Source organism: Tympanuchus pallidicinctus, unplaced genomic scaffold, assembly GCF_026119805.1.
Source record: "Tympanuchus pallidicinctus isolate F22 unplaced genomic scaffold, pur_lepc_1.0 scaffold26, whole genome shotgun sequence".
Lineage (NCBI taxonomy): Eukaryota > Metazoa > Chordata > Aves > Galliformes > Phasianidae > Tympanuchus > Tympanuchus pallidicinctus.
The window spans coordinates 11,719,265-11,735,981 of NW_026294743.1; the positions used below are offsets into that span (position 1 = coordinate 11,719,265).

Genomic DNA, 16,717 nt, shown 5'->3' on the forward strand with positions numbered 1-16,717 from the left:
ATGTTGGAAGACAGCTAGCTGAGATTACAGTTTGAGCCTGTATTTTGTGATTTTGGTGTTTAATTTACATTGTAACTAGAAAGTGAAAGATGTATTCTGGAACATTTCTAGATGCATATTGTCTCATTTAGAACTTCTGTCTCTTTAAATATAGAACCACAGATGCTGAATGTGTGTAATGAAATGAAATGGTACTATTAACCATTTTCTTTTTGCAGTTTGCAAGGGAGAACTTCAGATATTTTAGACTGCAAGTGAGTAAACTTTGCTTACGTAGCTGGCTCCATTCATTCTCTGAAACCAATCACTTGCCCTGTGGTGGCTGATAAGAATTCAACGGCTTGCAGACGTGGAGTGTCAGCATCCTTAGCACTAAACACATTCCCAGGCATATCCATAGTCTCTGTCCATCACCCATGCAGGAAGCTTTCTGGAAAAGGAGAAATAGAAAACAGAGAAGGGAAATCATGCATCAGCATCCTGGCTGGAGTGTACAGAAGACTGTATGCTGTTTTCATCATGCAGATTCACTAGAGAAATGACCTTCTTTGATCAGCCAGGTAAAATAAAAAACTTGTTTATTTGCTGCCTGTGCTCCCCACGGACACTGAGGCTGTGGACTTGCAGGCGCCTGAGGACAAGGAGGAATCTGCTGTTGGGCACTGCGTGTGTGATCTACCTGGGATTCCTCGTCAGTCAAGTGGGCCACGTTTTACCCCAGCACAAAGGAGGATATGAAACGATCAGTTCCAGAAGTCTCCAGGATGCAGCGCAAACTTCTTTTCTGGGCATCCCACTGGACAGCACCCTGTCACCACCCAGCTTCCAGGAACCCAATCTGGATGGCAATGGGACCTTGGTGCCACCTAACGTGGTTTATATCACCCTACGGTCCAAGCGCAGCAAGCCTGCCAATATCCGAGGCACGGTGAAGCCAAAGAGCAGGAAGAAGCACGCAGTCCCATTGTCCTATGGGCAGCACTTTCCAAAAGCCGCTTTCACTGGCCAAAAAGAGATCTTCTTCCAGCAGCCAGGGAGGGACATTCACGCTGTGGGTGCCATAGGAGCAGCAACAGCTCTGGAGGCAAAAAAACACCGACTGGATATACTCCAGCATAAAGAAATGGCAGTCAGGGAAAGGGGACACCAGAGACCTGGGGGAATTTCTGGGAGGATTAAGGCACAGCCTCAGGCTGAAGAAAGTAACATCAGGATTTACAGCGAGAGCTCTCCCTCGTGGCTGAGCAAAGAAGACATTCTAAGCATGCGTATGTTGGCAGATTCTCGGATAGAGAGCATCCAAGAACTACCTTCTCATAAAGCTGTCCTGGTAGTGTTTGAGAGGGGTCCCAGCACCACAGGAACTGCCTGTAATCAGGGGCACTGCGGCATCATCAAAAGACCCCTTGACATGAGTGAAGTGTTTGCCTTTCACTTGGATAGGATCTTGGGGCTTAACAGGAGCTTACCTTCTGTGAGCAGGAAATCGGAGTTCTTCCAAGGTAATGCATTCCTATGATTTTCAGCTCCCCCATCCCCCATTAACCACAGGACAGCAGCTAGTCCGAGAACTAATCCCACTGTTAGAAGGGTGTAAAGCTGACGTGTCTGTAGTTTCTGTCAGGTAATCGTGCTGTCCAAATGTTGCAGTACTTCCAAATTTAGAATAAGTACAAAACCAGTTGAGTTGCTGAGAGCACTAATGATTCACTGTCCAGGAAAAAAAAACTAGTAATGATAAAAAAGAGAGAGTCACAAGTATGTCGCATGGCATTGTACAGACTGACTAAAGAAATTCCAAAAGGTTCCTTCTGATTCATTGGATATTTGCCTTTTATTTTTTTTCATCTCTTAGATTTGACTTTAATAAAATATTATTGGAAGGGAACACAAGAATTCATCTGTCAAACAGGTGGTAGGCAGAAGGCTTTGTATTTTGTCAGGTAACAACCTACTTAAAAAGGTAGGAGGACTTCCTGAAGAAGCTTGATGCTACTTGCATGCTACTAATGCCTCTGGGCACTACTTATTTTTTAATATTATCCTCTCTCCCCTCATACTTAAAAAACTACTATGTCTCATTGAATCCTGCTTGATGTTTTGAGGCTCATTACATATTATATATTATCTAGACAGAGAAATACTTGCAGGAATTGTTGCAATATGCCTGTTAACACCAGTGGTTTAAACAGTTTTCAATGAAAACTTTGGCTTGCTATCCCATAGAGAAATTAAAGATAGATTCAGACATGCAATGCAAGTTAGAAGTCTACATCTAAGCTAGCTACTTACTAAATGTCTGCAGCCTAATTGCTATTTTTGTTCAGTCACAAATCACAGCCCTAAAGGACTACGTTGCATTTTAGTGAATCATTGCTGAAGTGGCTGGCTATTTGTCTTTGCTGTTCATTTCTTACTGCTGAAATTAGCTTAAAGGAAATATTTCTATTTCAGCCTGTCTTAAAAAAAAAAGAAACAAGTAACACAGGAATGGCTTTCTAAAATCTGATAGCAGGAAGAGGACCTAGTGATCTCTGATTTGTTCCTGCTTTGTAAACGTCCCTTTTGGCAGCCTGTACAACAATGTGAATGAATCTCTAGGAATAACAGTTCAGTGGCTTCTGAATATTATTCATACTTGCAGGGCATGGAAGATACATTATGCCCAGTTTATTTTTAGGCACAAGATTCGTCGCTATAGAGCTGTCATGAGGAATTAAGGTAGTTCAGTTTGAGGAATTCTGCACAGCGCGGCTGCAGAGATGACAGACTGCAAGTCTCTGTGAACGGCCATTAGGCTAATTGCACACTGTGTTGCACGGCGTCTGTCACCTTACAGTATGTTTTGGACTGTCTGGGACAGACAGAGTCATTCTGCTGTCTTTTATTTTCCTTTCCACATAACTGGCTACGTTCCTATAGCAAGAAGAGTGTTGCTAGGTGATGAGAAGAGAAATAACATTATTTTGGTCCCACTTCATTTTTTCCAGCCAAAGAGCGAACGGAGGATTTGGAACAGTTACTGTACCTTGTCTCTCCATTTCTTTAGCCTCAAAATATTCTGGTGCTCAGATGCCTCATATGTCCTTGAGCTCACTACTATTTGCATGCTTATATTTGGCATAATCTTGAAACCATCTTCACGTTGACAAAATTAACAAAACTGTGTTCTTAAAAAACAATGTGAACAATTAGCGAGCTCATTTCTGTAGTTTGCATGCATTTAAGATGAGGTGGGCACTCCTAAGATTATTACAGGCTAGCTTGTGTTATTCATGGCTGTTCACATGACAAAGAGAGTGCTACATGATTAGAGACTGTGAACAAACGTACACAATTTCTGAACTGACATCTCTCTCCCCATGACACATCCCTTTAGCTTGCCTCACTTGTGATGTGATGCAACAGGACGTGTTTGATGTAGCATTAAAATCTTAAAAAATGGGCTTTTCAAAACTGTCTTCCATTTTGTCGCAAGCAGTTTCAAAGAGTCACATATAAACCCATACACAGATTTCGTTTCCTTTATTCCCACAATTCCCTCACTGGTGGGTTTTTCTTTAAAAGTCTAGCAGAAGACTGTATGCAATGTCTCTGTTCATAGCTCTCTCATTTCTTAGTTAATTGTAAACCCTCATGTTAACTAAAACTTTTTTGGGGAAGGTTATGTTATTTTTTCATCATGCATAGACAAATCAGGTATGATAACTCTCTCATTTTTGTAATTAAGTGGCCTAATGTAAAAATCCTGGGGTGTACAAGTGGGCAAAGCCCTTTCAAGTTACAGGCAGTGAGCACAATTCTGGGCATACACAAGTAGATACTCATTACTCCTATTGCTATCTACATAGCATGAACACATTGTGAGCTCCAAGACACCTATAAACAAATGATTTGTCTGTGAAACAGCAAGAACTATAAAACTCCAGGTGCTGTGGAAGAAAGCAGAGAATGGCCCATTGTGTGTATAAATTCTGGCATACCTCAGAATGGAGAGCCTTCATTATTTCATAATCCTAATCTGAAGAACAGAAGAGCCTCAAGTGTTCTTGCTATGTAGCACATCTTAGTCACAGACCAACTTTAATCCATACAAGCCAAGTATGGTCGTCAGCACAGATTCTAGCTCAGCAGCTGCCAGGGTTTGCTGTGCCCCGAGCCACGGATGAAGCGATAACGGCTGGAGGGCTTTGCTCCTTTCCTGCAGCTGATTGCCAAACGGAGAGAATTGGATCCCTTGGACTTTACCATAATGCTGAGCTCTTACTCAGCCTTCCTCACGTAACACACAGCAACTGCTGCACAGTTTTGTTACATCTCTTTGCCTAAGGCCTGAGCATGCTGACAACCTCTCTAACCCACAGTTTTCTATGGTAAATTTGGCTAAATATGTTTGATCCTGTGAGAAGACTACGCACGTGTATATTCAATTCAGTGGAACCTCTGTTAGCTGAGACTGAGCCAACTGTTTGCCCAGAACTGCTTTTTGTTCCTGAAATGTGCCAGAAGATCTTCCTTTGACTAATACTTTTCATGGCTAGTTAAGTGCAAATAGGTGAATAACTCATGAGACAGATAGCTCACTGGGAATACTTGCTTTGCTTTGCTGGTCTCTACAGGATGATGAATAGAGCCATAGGTTTTTCACCACTGTACCTTACGCTATCAGCCTGCATTTGTCATTCCACCAAAAGCTGCACAACAGCAGGTAAAGGTGTTATGAATGTCATTAATTTTAAGGCAAAGAACAAGAAAAACCTAGCATTGCCTTATGCATTTAAAATGCTTTAAAGTGCTTCAGTTTATCCGTGCTACTTCTGTCAGCCTGAACAACTTACACCATCATGTCATACATGTCTCCAAGGGTACCAGAGGTATATTTCCAGTATCTTGTTGAGTAGAAATGTTTGTGTGTAAGTCCATATTCTCGAGGTCAACTAATACACATTTGATGTATTCCTTAATTTGAATGCCCATGTGCACACAGGTCAAATTTTGCAAATAAGGTGTACAGGTAGGATAAATAAATGGCCTAAATCATGTCCTTTCTGCTTCTGTACTTTATATTTTTTCTCAGAACATAATCTAAAACAAACTCTCAAGTCCAAATGCAGCTGTCAGACTCCCTCAGCTTTCCATAAAAGTTACGTGGGCAACTAAACTGTTCCTTTTAAATGTGACAGCAGTAAACCACACTGCATTGCAGCTAACAGTGATGAGTTTGAAAAGGGCTCCAAGCACCTCCTGAAATACCTGCTTTCTTACTGAAGGTCTCTTGGGTACCTTCAAAAGTATTTTCTTTGAAAGTTAGTCTGCTGTAAGTTAGCAGACAAGGTAGAAGAATAACATTAGCAAGAGCATCTGTGTGGTGAAGCAGCATGCAGTCCAATGTTAAAGTGACACGGCACGTGGATCTCTGAGATGATGCTGATGTAGAAGAAGCCAAGCAGTGGTACACTGCTTAACTGTGAACAGAGTGGTCTGAGTACCTTGTGGCAGCCAAATGTGGTGACCTGGGGTTTCTGTATTCAGCTTTGGATTCCCCACAGCTGAACCTTCTAAGGACCAAATCAATTTGTAGAAATATTTTGATGCTGGAAAAACCCACACAGATTATTGGGAAGCAGATTCCAGTACAAATTCTGAAAGCCTATTTCATGCAGTTTTCCAGCTCATTTCATCTTCAGGTAGCCAACTAGTTAAATGGATCTAAAGCAGCAGGTGAAAAGAAAACGAAGTTAATCTGCTTTGAGTAAGTTTCCCTGTCTCCCTCTTAGTATTTCCTTCTCTCACTGTGAATTTCTCAGGAGTTTTTTCAGTCCTTAGGTCCTTCAGTAACAGGCAACCACGGCATTCTTGGTAATTAGAGCCACAGTGCAGCTGCAGCAACAGAAAAACAGCAACCCTTTGTGTTACTATATAAAACTGATTAGGGAACAGGCCCATTCAGGACAAATGGACTTATTCTGAAGTGTGCTGGACCTCCTCAGGTCTGGCTGTATCAGACTCGGTGCTCTTGGTTGGGCCTTGTTTTCCACTGCTCTGTTAACTCTAGCCCCATCCTCAGGAGGTTTGAATCAGAAGAACTGCCCATCTCCATGGGTTCATGCCAAGTCATACAGCTCTGAATCATCCCCTTATCTGCTTTAATTCAGCAAATTTGTGTTTTCCTGCTAGTGTAAAAAATTTAAGTTGCTGCTCTTTACCAAAGCTGCTGTTTTGTATTCCCATAATTCAATTTAGATTACAGAGTTGAAACATTTTATTTTGGCTCATCTTTTCTACTCTCATTTCCTCTGGAATGCAAACATTTCCTGTATTTAACCTAGCTCTTTAATTTTTATTTTTTTTTATCATATTGGAAACTAAGATATTATTCAAGTATATCACTATTATGTATATTACTATTGTTAATACTGTATATATAATTTTATATTATCAATATTATTATTATTATTATTAATATATTATTAATATAATTAATATATTAATATTATTAATATTACCATTGTTTATCATGCCTCCTTTGAGTAAAAAGGAGATGTTTGTTTTGTTAGAAGGCGGTTTACATATTTAATTTGTTGAAAAAGTTGCAAGTTGCTTATTTAAGCTGCTGACAAAGGTCCAAAAACAGATCAGATTTTGATCCTGAAGGAAGCTGGTTTTTTGACTATATATATATGTATTTTTTTGCATGTGTGCCATTTTGCAATGCTTTTATAGACCTTCTCCAGCAGCCTTGGAAAAGAGGCTTAGCTGATGGCTGACCTGACTTAAGTATCTACAATGTCAGTGATGGAGACAGAGTGAGGGAGATTGGGAAATGGCTAGGAATTAGGAAATTAAACTCCTAAACACTCATTCAGGCATCTCAGTAGAAAAGGAGCTTGATTTTACGGGAGTGCTCAGCACTGTTCCTCTCCCATCAAAGGAAACATGCTGATGCGTGATGCTGATCGTAGTAAAAGGGCACTTTTTGGGTTCAAAAAGGACAAATCAAGGATCTAATCAAGGAGGGGAGTTAAAGAGCCACAGTTTGCCTTGATTTGAGGACTACCTTGTATGCATATGTTATGGCATAGAGAAGATCAAGTACATTCTGGTGTTGGAAAAGAGTTTATTTTTCTCTACTTAGTCTCTCTTAATGGAGCAGACACTGGGACATGATTGTGCATGGAGTCTAACATCCTAAATCATTCCGAAAGTAATGCCTCCTATTTATTTCCATGGACACTACAACAGATACAAAGAGCACAATACCATTACTTGATAGAACAAATTCTCAGCTACAAAGCTCTCTTTTTCAACAGTCACCATCACTAGCTGTGTGTTTTCAATGGCGATGAACAGGAGCCTGCATGTCGTACTCAACAAAATCTTACCAGCAGAGGTGACCCACAGTCACCATTGCTGAAGCACACCATCCAGCCCTCACCATGCTCACATCCACTGTTAATCTCCTGAGTGTTCAGCAAGCACTGATAAATGTCAGTGGATGCTGTTTTTCCCACACGGAGGAATTCAGTGGCACACCTGTGCTATATATGCACTTCCACATCAGATGCCATTTTGTTAGACTGCCCCTCTGCTGCCGTCTGTCACATGGCAACAGAATATAAAGGAATATTGGTGGGAAGGTTCTACTGCTGTACCACCAACATCCTCCTCTGGCATCATGGACCAACACAGTAAAATAGGAGTCATTGCTTTTGGTGCACTTCTATTTTGTTGGCAGTACAGTGGTGGATCTTCACATATAATTCACTGCTAGTTATTGGCAAAGAAAATTTATTACTTACTGTGATCAGTCAGAAGAAGGTGCTGTGTGGAGATCCATCAACCATCCTCACTGCTTACAGATGGAGGATTCACATTGGCACCTTCTACCTCGCTGTTCATCACTGGTGCCAGTCTTCTGTGTTCTGACATCAATCCAGGTTGCCTCTGAAGAAGGTGCCATGGAGCACGTTGCCTGCATGAGAAAAGGAGAGCTTCTTTTCAGATACATCTTTATGTCCAAGTACATACAGAGGACAGATAGTTTAGACTGCACGAATTGCACGTTTGGCATGTAGGTTTAAGACCTTCAGGTTGGATATAAATGAATTCTAGAGCTTTACACACATCTCAACACCTGCTAGTAAATAACTGGCTTGCAATCAAGTGATTCCCATTCTCTGTAACAATGCATCATATTTCGGTCTTCCTGCAAAACAAGATTTTATTTTAAAGTTTTAATAAACCACAGTCAGTTCTCGGTCCTTGACTGCTTAAGGCAGCAACAGGAGCATTGCACTGGCAGTGAAACTGTCCAATTTTCCTTAGAGGACACACATGCCTGTTATTAGATATGGGGTGAAAAATCTCTTAGCTTATTTTAAACTTTTTCAGTGGTTTCTTCCCACTAAATACTATAAAACTTGGATTCAGCAGTGCTAATACACTCGACTTAGTGATTTCAAAGGAAAGTGGAACACTCTCAATATAGGGGGAAAAAAAAGTCAAAATAGTTGCTATACAAAGCAGCTCTCATGTTCTATCAGTCTCTGAAAAAAAATAATAACATTGCCAAGGTGTTTATTCATGCTAAGCTAACACTACAGTATTCTCATACATCACTTCAGGACTGTGAAATCATACATTATAAGCCCACAATACTAAAAATAACAGAATAAATCCACTTTGAGTATAGGATTTCTAATCTTTTTATGCCCATTATATGGGAAAATGCACTTTGAGAGAAGTTTTCAAGCTCTTGTAAATCATCATCAGTTCACTGCAGAAACGTCACCGTTGGTTCACAGCAGCATTAGGGTATTAATCTACCTGTGCACTTCGTAATACTTTGGTTTAGTGTATGACTTAATATGTTAATCTCCTCCAAGTGGAAAACTTCTGTGCACTGAAGGCATCTGTCTGTGCTTCTTCCATTCTTTTGGTGTCTGGTTTTAGATGCGGAATAAGACCACATAAACCAAAGGATGTTCAGTCATTAGCCTGTGGCAACATTTTTTCTGTTACATCTGTAAGACACTGTGACTGTGGATGCTTAGGCAATGTCTAAAGTCAGTCTGACAGCATCCCAGTATAACTACAACCTATTTCTCCTTTTTCAGCTGGTCAAGCCTGCCCTGTTATTCTCTGGGACTCTTCCCTGAGTCCGACCGATAACAATACTCACTCTTCAGTGAGACTAACCTGGGGAAAATATCAGCAACTACTGAAGCGGAAATGCTGGCAGAATGGTAAAGTTCCCAAAGATGAGTGGGGCTGCACTGAAATCCATCACCATGAGTGGTCCAAGATGGCAGTCTTCGATTTTCTTCTGCAGGTAGGCATTTAATGAACACATATCTGCCTCAAAAATCACAGAAACACACGTGGGATCTTAGAAAACTCTTCTTTTTTTTTTTATTAAATGCACAATCTGAACTTGCTCCTGGTTACATTTGATTAAAACGTTCAAAATGACTCGTAGTCAAGGAAAGATCAGAAACCAGACTGACCCACTTAGAGATGTTTTGTATTACTTCACCTCTGAGGCAGGCAGTGTTTCTCTGCACATGGTTCTTGACAGTGTTCACAGCTGTAAAACACTTATGATAAGAAAGGGTTCAGCTGCTTAGCTTTGGTCAGGTGAAATTGGGGTCAAGACAAGAGCTGTGGAAGTAAATTTCCTGAGTTTTTACAAATTTATCATTGATTTAATGTTTAGACTTAATGACCATAGCTGCTGTTTTTCAGTTAGGTATTGCGCATCAGCATTTGCTTTCCAAGCAGCACCACACTAGGGCTTTGTCCTGTGGTATCATGATGTGAATACAGTTACGCAGCAGGACATTAATACACTCTCTGTATTAATAAGGACTGAGCTGAACTAACTATATATGGCTGGCAGCTGATTTTATACCTCGCTTAGCATTGCTTCCAATTGTCTCTGCCTGCCTCCTGCAGCAATTACTGACGTCTGTAAAGCTATTGGTATTTAAAATTGAATTTAGCACTGTGATTGAGCGCTCACATAATTCAACTTTTTAATAGAGTTTCATTTCTTGAAATATAAGAGTCATTCTGCCTTATGAATAGCCTATCTCTGCCCTTCTCAAGTCTGTTATAGGATTAACAAACGCTTCCTATGCTTGCATTTTTGCAGTCTTGTTAAACAGAGCATGAAATTTTCCTCTGAAAATATATTGTTGGTTGTTTAAAGACTCCATCTTTAGTTCTACTATGAGCAAGAAACTCTTAGAAAGTAGCATAAAGTCACACATGGATTACTTTGGTTCTAAACATAACACAATATACCCCAAACAGAAATAAAGCAGAATACATCAGTTAATTTTCTCATGCCAATGTTTTCTTGTTGAACAGTTTAAAAATTCTTAGCAGTTCTGTGCTGTTTTTTAATTTTAAGATCTTCTAGGACAAGTTTTTAAACTTCTTAAGGGAATTCCTGTTTTCTAGAAGGAGAGGTCAGTTAAAAAAAACCATTCTATTCTAAGATGGAATTTTTATCCTCTGTGCATATAAGATTGAATAAGAATGAATAATTCAGAAAATAGAAAGGGAATTTGAAGAACTAAGGTACCTGTGTAATGTGCTTACAGGGGCTGTGCTATGGAGATAATCTAACATCTCAGAACTTGAGGGGCATAAGCACCATGATGGTATGAGACTGTTCAAGATAGTTAAAGAGGCCCTCAGATGTAATAATCTTAAATTGGTTCAAGAAAAAAAAAAAGCCTTAATAGTCTAAAGCCCAGTCTGGTAAACTACACAACACTGCTGTAAAAAAGTGCTTCATAAATCATTTAGTACTACAGTGAAAGGTTAAACATAATTCTATCAAAGAAATGCCTTTGGTGCTCTTAAAGAGGTTCCTAATCTCTGGATTCAAATACTGTAAACCATAGGAGCAGGCTGACAAATGCTTGTTTTTGGCCTTTGCTTGCCTTTTTCAAGAACTCAGGTGGAGTAAGGACACAAAAAATAAAAATGAATTCAATTTTTGTGTGCATACATAAATATATATCAAAAATCAGTAGCAAGCTGTTAAGGTTCCAATATCAGTTCCAGAGTATCACCTTGCTCTGTTTTAATGCTGTAATGTTGCAGTGCATGCAGAAGGCTATCTGTAAGAACACAATCTACTTGTCTATTTAACACACGCAATGAAATGTGGTGAGGATGAAATAGGGTTATGTACAAGAGGAATCTTGAAGCTGCTCCTTCACTTTTGGACAATGAATTCTATGGGAAATGAGGTAGGATGCTTCAAACAACACTCTTTTGTTCCTGCTCAATGCTGAGCAGCAGAAAAGAGAGGAAGAAATCTAGTTCTTCTCCCAGGATTCTCTCAGTTGAAAATAAACGCTCCTGCCAAGACCAGTGGCAGCAGTGCTACATGCTTCAGACGAAAAAAGAGCTCTCAGGCTTTCATTTGATGAACAATAACAGGAGACCTTTCAAACATTTATCAGTTCTCCATCAGAAGTCACAGTACTTCATTTCACTGAGGTGCCAAAAAATAAGACTAATTTTAGAAGGCTTTGTGCTTACAGGAGCAGTATCATTTTCACGCCTAGAGCAGTTTTAAAGGTTAACACTACATAGTGAACAAGAAGGGCAGAAAAAAAGCATTACTATCAGTTAGTTTATTCACGAAGTCTAAATGCATCTTACCTCATTCCTGCTCCCAAAACACCTATGAATAAGATTAGTCCCCAGGAGAAACCAAACCTAGAGTTGAGGGCAACCACAAAGCAGGCCTGGCAGTGTTTAGCACGTGGCACAGGGTCATCAAGTCAGAACCCCTATGCAAGCTATCCAGTAACACCAAGTAACAGGACAAGAAGCACATGCACCTCCAGCAAGGTCTAAAAGAGCTGAAGTGCTGAGCCTGAGCTTAAATAGGGCTCCTGGGCCCATGGGCAATGTGTGAACGTTCCAGGTGAGACTGTTTAAGGCAATTAAGGCCAGTCGTGCACTCAGGGTTCTGGCAATACTGTTATCTAATCAGCAGGAAATAGGAGTACCTGTGAAGCGCGATGTATCTTTCCATGCTCAACAGTTAGCCTAAAATGGCATCCTTTGCTCAGGGAGTGCTTAGTTCTTGTCATTGTTTACGTGAGGACCAGAAATGACTAGCTCAGGAGAGATGCTTAGCATTTACACTGCTATAGTTAGACCAGATGTATTCCTCCAGCTAAGTGCTGTGTGATGACTGAGTGAGTGTTCCCATGGGAAACAACAGTCCAGACCTTGATGTCATTAAAGTATGCATCACAGGGCAGCTTGCAGAGGCTTCTCTGTGGTTACAAATCTCCTCTTCATTCCTGCATTTGGTGCCTTCTGGCTGTTTAACGTGCCCCTTACCCATCTTTAAAAAGAACAAAAAATTTGCATGTCTGATAGAAAATTGAGGCCTTTTGTGTCTGTCAGGCTATGCTATTTCTATTGTGCTCCCACAGACGACATGTAAAAAAAACCCTACAGCCTTTGGTAAAAACTCCCCAATTGTTATTCTAGTTACAAAGTGGCATTGTTCCATTATTTTCAAAGAATTTCTACTGACATAACAAATCATGGCTATAAAACGGATACAATACACAGTCTAGCAAATTGCTTTTAACAGTATGAGAAATCTGTGGACCAGGTCGTTAATGCCATTTCAGTGCTGCCTTTAATTATGCTTCTTCTGGGCTTGTTCTCTTGCCAGCTGTGCTAGCGAGCAATGTCTGACAGTGGCACCATGCCCCAAATACTTTGATGCTGTTCTCACTCAGCGCTCTGCTGTGCTTGGTTTTAGATCTATAACCGGCTAGACAGACACTGCTGTGGATTCAAACCTCTGAAGGAGGATTCCTGTGTGCAGCAAGGACTGGCTCTGAGATGCAGTGATCAGGATGCCGTTGACTTGACGCACATAGTGCAGAGAAGGCACGATCAAAGGCACTTGGCCTTTATAGCCAATAAAGGTTTCTTTGACAGAAGTGAGGACAATCTCGACTTCAAAATACTGCAAGGAATCAATGAGTAAGCTTTAAGTTAATAATTTTGTCAAATGAGTTGCCATATCATAATCTAAAAGCAAGGGACGCTAAGTTACTGGAATAAATAGCAGCAGCCCAAGAAGTGTGTAACGACTTACAGGATGTGTCCAAAAATGTGTGAGTAATCTTAGTTGTGTGAGAGATGCAGTTAACTCATGTATGATTAGGCATGCGTGGGCTTCATTTGCTGAGTCACGGTCTGTATTCGTAGAACTGATTGCTGAACCACAACGTGAATATTGCAATTCAGAGCGATGGCAAAACTGATGATTTTCTTTGTGCTCCTCCAGATTCCCTGAGTCTGCAGTTTCAGTGCTGAGGAGCCAGCGTTTACGGGAGAAGTTGCTTCAGTCTTTGTTCCTTGACAAAGTGTACTGGGAGAGCCAAGGAGGCAGAAAAGGAATTGAAAAGCTTATTGATGTCATAGAAAGGAGGTCCAAAATTCTTCTTACTTACATAAATGCACACGGAGCCAAAATACTGCCCATGAATGAATGAGCTTCTGAGAGACAGTCCTTAAAATAACTTGTGTGGGGCAAAAATCGAGAGTAAAATTCATTTATTTCATAGTTTTATTTAACTTCTATTTTTCCAGACTTCCAGATGTATTTTTGAATAAGAAGCCTTACGTGGCTTAAAAGCATCACTTAAACATCAGCTGCAGCTCAACGCAATGCACTTCTAGGTCGTCAGTGAAATAAAAAAAAGGTCAAATAATACAACAAACGATACAGAAATAAGTATGCACCATGAACACTCCTATTAAACCATTTGAAAATCAGCAACAAGATTTTCAGCACATTAGTCTGGATTCCCTCATTCAAGTCAGTAATGTTTTACTGCAAATTTAAATGGGAAGAGATTTTAGTCACTTCGTACATCAGTGAAAATTGCCATCACATCTGCATGCTGTAACATACAGGAATTCATCTGATTAAGAACACTACAATTCCAACATTTCCAAATGATTATTTTGTTTTATTTTGGTCTTCTGAAATCTGAGGACTGAATTTATCTCTTTTAAGCTTTATTTCCATTGGACACGAGGAAAATTTAGAATCAGAAAGAGGGAAGCATGGCTTTAACAATAATAATTAATTTGACAAATACAGTTTTCACCTGTCTGATGTGGAACACACTTTGTCACGAGTCATTTTTTATAATGTGTTATTTCCAGTGCAGGTTGGTTTGTTGTCTGACTGGGTCATCTGATATTTCTGCTTATTGATTAACTGAGTGTTACTCACACACTCATCCTTCAGCACCACCATTTCATTTTTAGAAATTTAGCTCTGGCTTTGTGTAAATATGCTGCTAAATTGAGTATAATGTTTGTTTTTGCAACATTCTTGACACAGTTTATTAGAATGTTATCAAAAGGCAGATCTAATAGTGACGCAAACGTTGTTAAAATCAGAACTGAAAATCTTTCTGCTGCTTGTTTAGCTCTTGCCAGCAACCCAAGCTCTGGTTTTAAATTAAGACTGACGATTTTGATTCCAACTGATGACTTGGCCCAAATATTCCCATAAGTAAGGTTGTTTGAGAAGCTTGGACAAGCACTTTAGATTCTCAGCCTGGATCTATTCCAGAAAATATTCTGTTCAAAGAGCAAAATATCAACTGCTATAGTCTATCCCAAAATATATCTTCTACCTATCTGTTTAGAAAGGTTCTTACTTTTTTTTTTTTTCTAAATAAATATTTATCCTTTTTTTACCATGAGATAATAGCAGAAGTTAAATGCTTTCATCTATTTTTCATGTATAGTGAAAAAAAAAACAACACCACTAATATAGGATGCAGAGCTTTTAAAGATATTTTTGGAAATGCTTGTGTAACATTTTTCATTATTAGAAACTGAAATGTAAATATGGATGGGTGAAGTTATCTTAAATAACTGCGATTCCACTGCAGCTAAAACAGATTTTCTTCCTTATTATCATAACATCTATTAACAATTGAAGAAATAGATCTAATTGGAGGCAGAGTTAAAGACTCTTAATAAAATTTAAAGAGCTTGGCCATCTAAATAATCTTTTATTTTATTCTGTTAGTAAAGGGCAGATGCACTCTAAAGCTTCCTAGAACTTACCAATTGCCTTGAGAGGACATGTTTTTAAGTGCCTTGGACTTTTTAATGACACCAAAGCAGAATTTTATAGGGTTTTCATGTTATCCCTTTCTTAAAATGTTATATTAGCCAGATAATTTCTATTGCAGAAACAAAAATATTAGTGTAGCTTGCATTTTCACTGAGCCTAGAGAGAGAAATAGTCCTCTGGATCCATTTCGCATGGTATTCCTGTTGCATTTATCACAAATTTCACTCTGATGACTGTTACAATCAATTTGTCCTTTTTTCTAGCCTATCTCAGTTTTCTTCCTGCTAGATACTTTTCTATTGGATTATCACACACTGCTAAGAATGAAGGATGTGACTCTCAGCTGCACTGAACTTCGAAGAGGGCCAAGGAAACGTACAGCACTGCAGTTGATCATGAAAGAACCCTGACTGGAACTTTCCTAGTTTTTCCTCTTCTGGTTCTAAGACAACACACGCAGAGATCTGGAGCATCTCTCCTGTGAAGGGAGGTTGAGAGAACTGGGTTTGTTCAGCCTGGAGAAGAGGTAATCTGCAGGACAGAATGATGTCTAGGCTTCAAAGGAAGTCTATATCAAGTCTTCTCAGAACTCCTGCAGGGACTGATAAACTCAGAGTGAATATGCACAACAGGATAAGCTGTTCCTTTCCAAGGGCCAAGGAATACTTCTTTCTGTGAAATTCTGAGTTTGAGCACACTCTAGGAGGTGTGCTGTGTATGCTGCATCATGTTCTCACCTTACAATCATGTCTTAGTATTATTTTATGTGAAGCTGGGAGCATTGCTGTCTATATTGCATTAAAATGCCCCATTTCCAAGTCCTACCAACACTCTTGTCTTCAGACAGTCAGGAGAGGCTCGTGGAGGCTGGCAGTGGGACTGCAAAATGCTCCTAATCCAGTAACATTGATCAAAACTCCAGGAAGTGTCTTTTCTTCCTGACGTTTATACTGTTGTATATCTTTGTGCTTGAGTTTGGTACAAGGAATGATTGGTAGAGTGTGTCTGAGTACACACAAGCCCAGTTCTCTCATTTTCTTTTCTTCTTTCAAAAATGAAGAATTCTGTACTTTTTGAGTGTACTTGGGTAAACGCTTCAGTAAAAAATACAGAAGAAGCACTTTGTGTAGCTTGTTTATTCACTGCTACTACATTCAAGACATGGGCTCTCCTCTCAGTAGGACTTAAATGTACTGAGAAATCAGTCCATTTCCTTCTAAAACAGCATGAACTTGGACTGACATTCCTGCACAGAAGCCTAAGTAATACTGACAGACAGAAAGAAAAGGAAGAAGCCTTGATCTACCTATGGTAGGGATCAGCTGAGAGCCAAGGAACTAGGTTTTAGTCATTTCTGCTGGGCTGCCTTCCATTTAAGGGCATATGGGACCAGACAAATATTCCTGCTGCGCATTACTCGGAAGGGTGTAACCAGCGGCAACAGTCCAAAATCTGTGGGTGGGAAAAGAAGATTATGTCATTCTTGAATCTCCCTGAAAGCCAGAACCACATAAAATGGAGTAACTAAGAAAATCAGGAGGGTTCGCTGATTTCATAACA

The 16,717-nt window shown here is 39.8% G+C and overlaps 1 protein-coding gene and 1 long non-coding RNA gene across 2 annotated transcripts; one reads left to right on the plus strand and one right to left on the minus strand.

Annotated features, from left to right (window-relative positions):
- The first annotated feature begins 429 nt into the window (after positions 1-429).
- Positions 430-16,277, plus strand: GASK1B (golgi associated kinase 1B). Its single transcript, XM_052690366.1, has 4 exons — positions 430-1,502; positions 9,117-9,331; positions 12,809-13,035; positions 13,343-16,277. The coding sequence occupies exons 1-4, from the start codon at positions 506-508 to the stop codon at positions 13,548-13,550; spliced, it is 1,647 nt and encodes a 548-aa protein (XP_052546326.1). The 5' UTR covers positions 430-505; the 3' UTR covers positions 13,551-16,277.
- On the minus strand, positions 7,923-11,936 carry LOC128084401 (uncharacterized). Its single transcript, XR_008208516.1, has 3 exons — positions 11,683-11,936; positions 9,199-9,354; positions 7,923-7,972 (listed from the first exon to the last, which is right to left on the minus strand). It is a non-coding gene; the product is annotated as an uncharacterized LOC128084401 (long non-coding RNA).
- Positions 16,278-16,717: the final 440 nt, after the last annotated feature.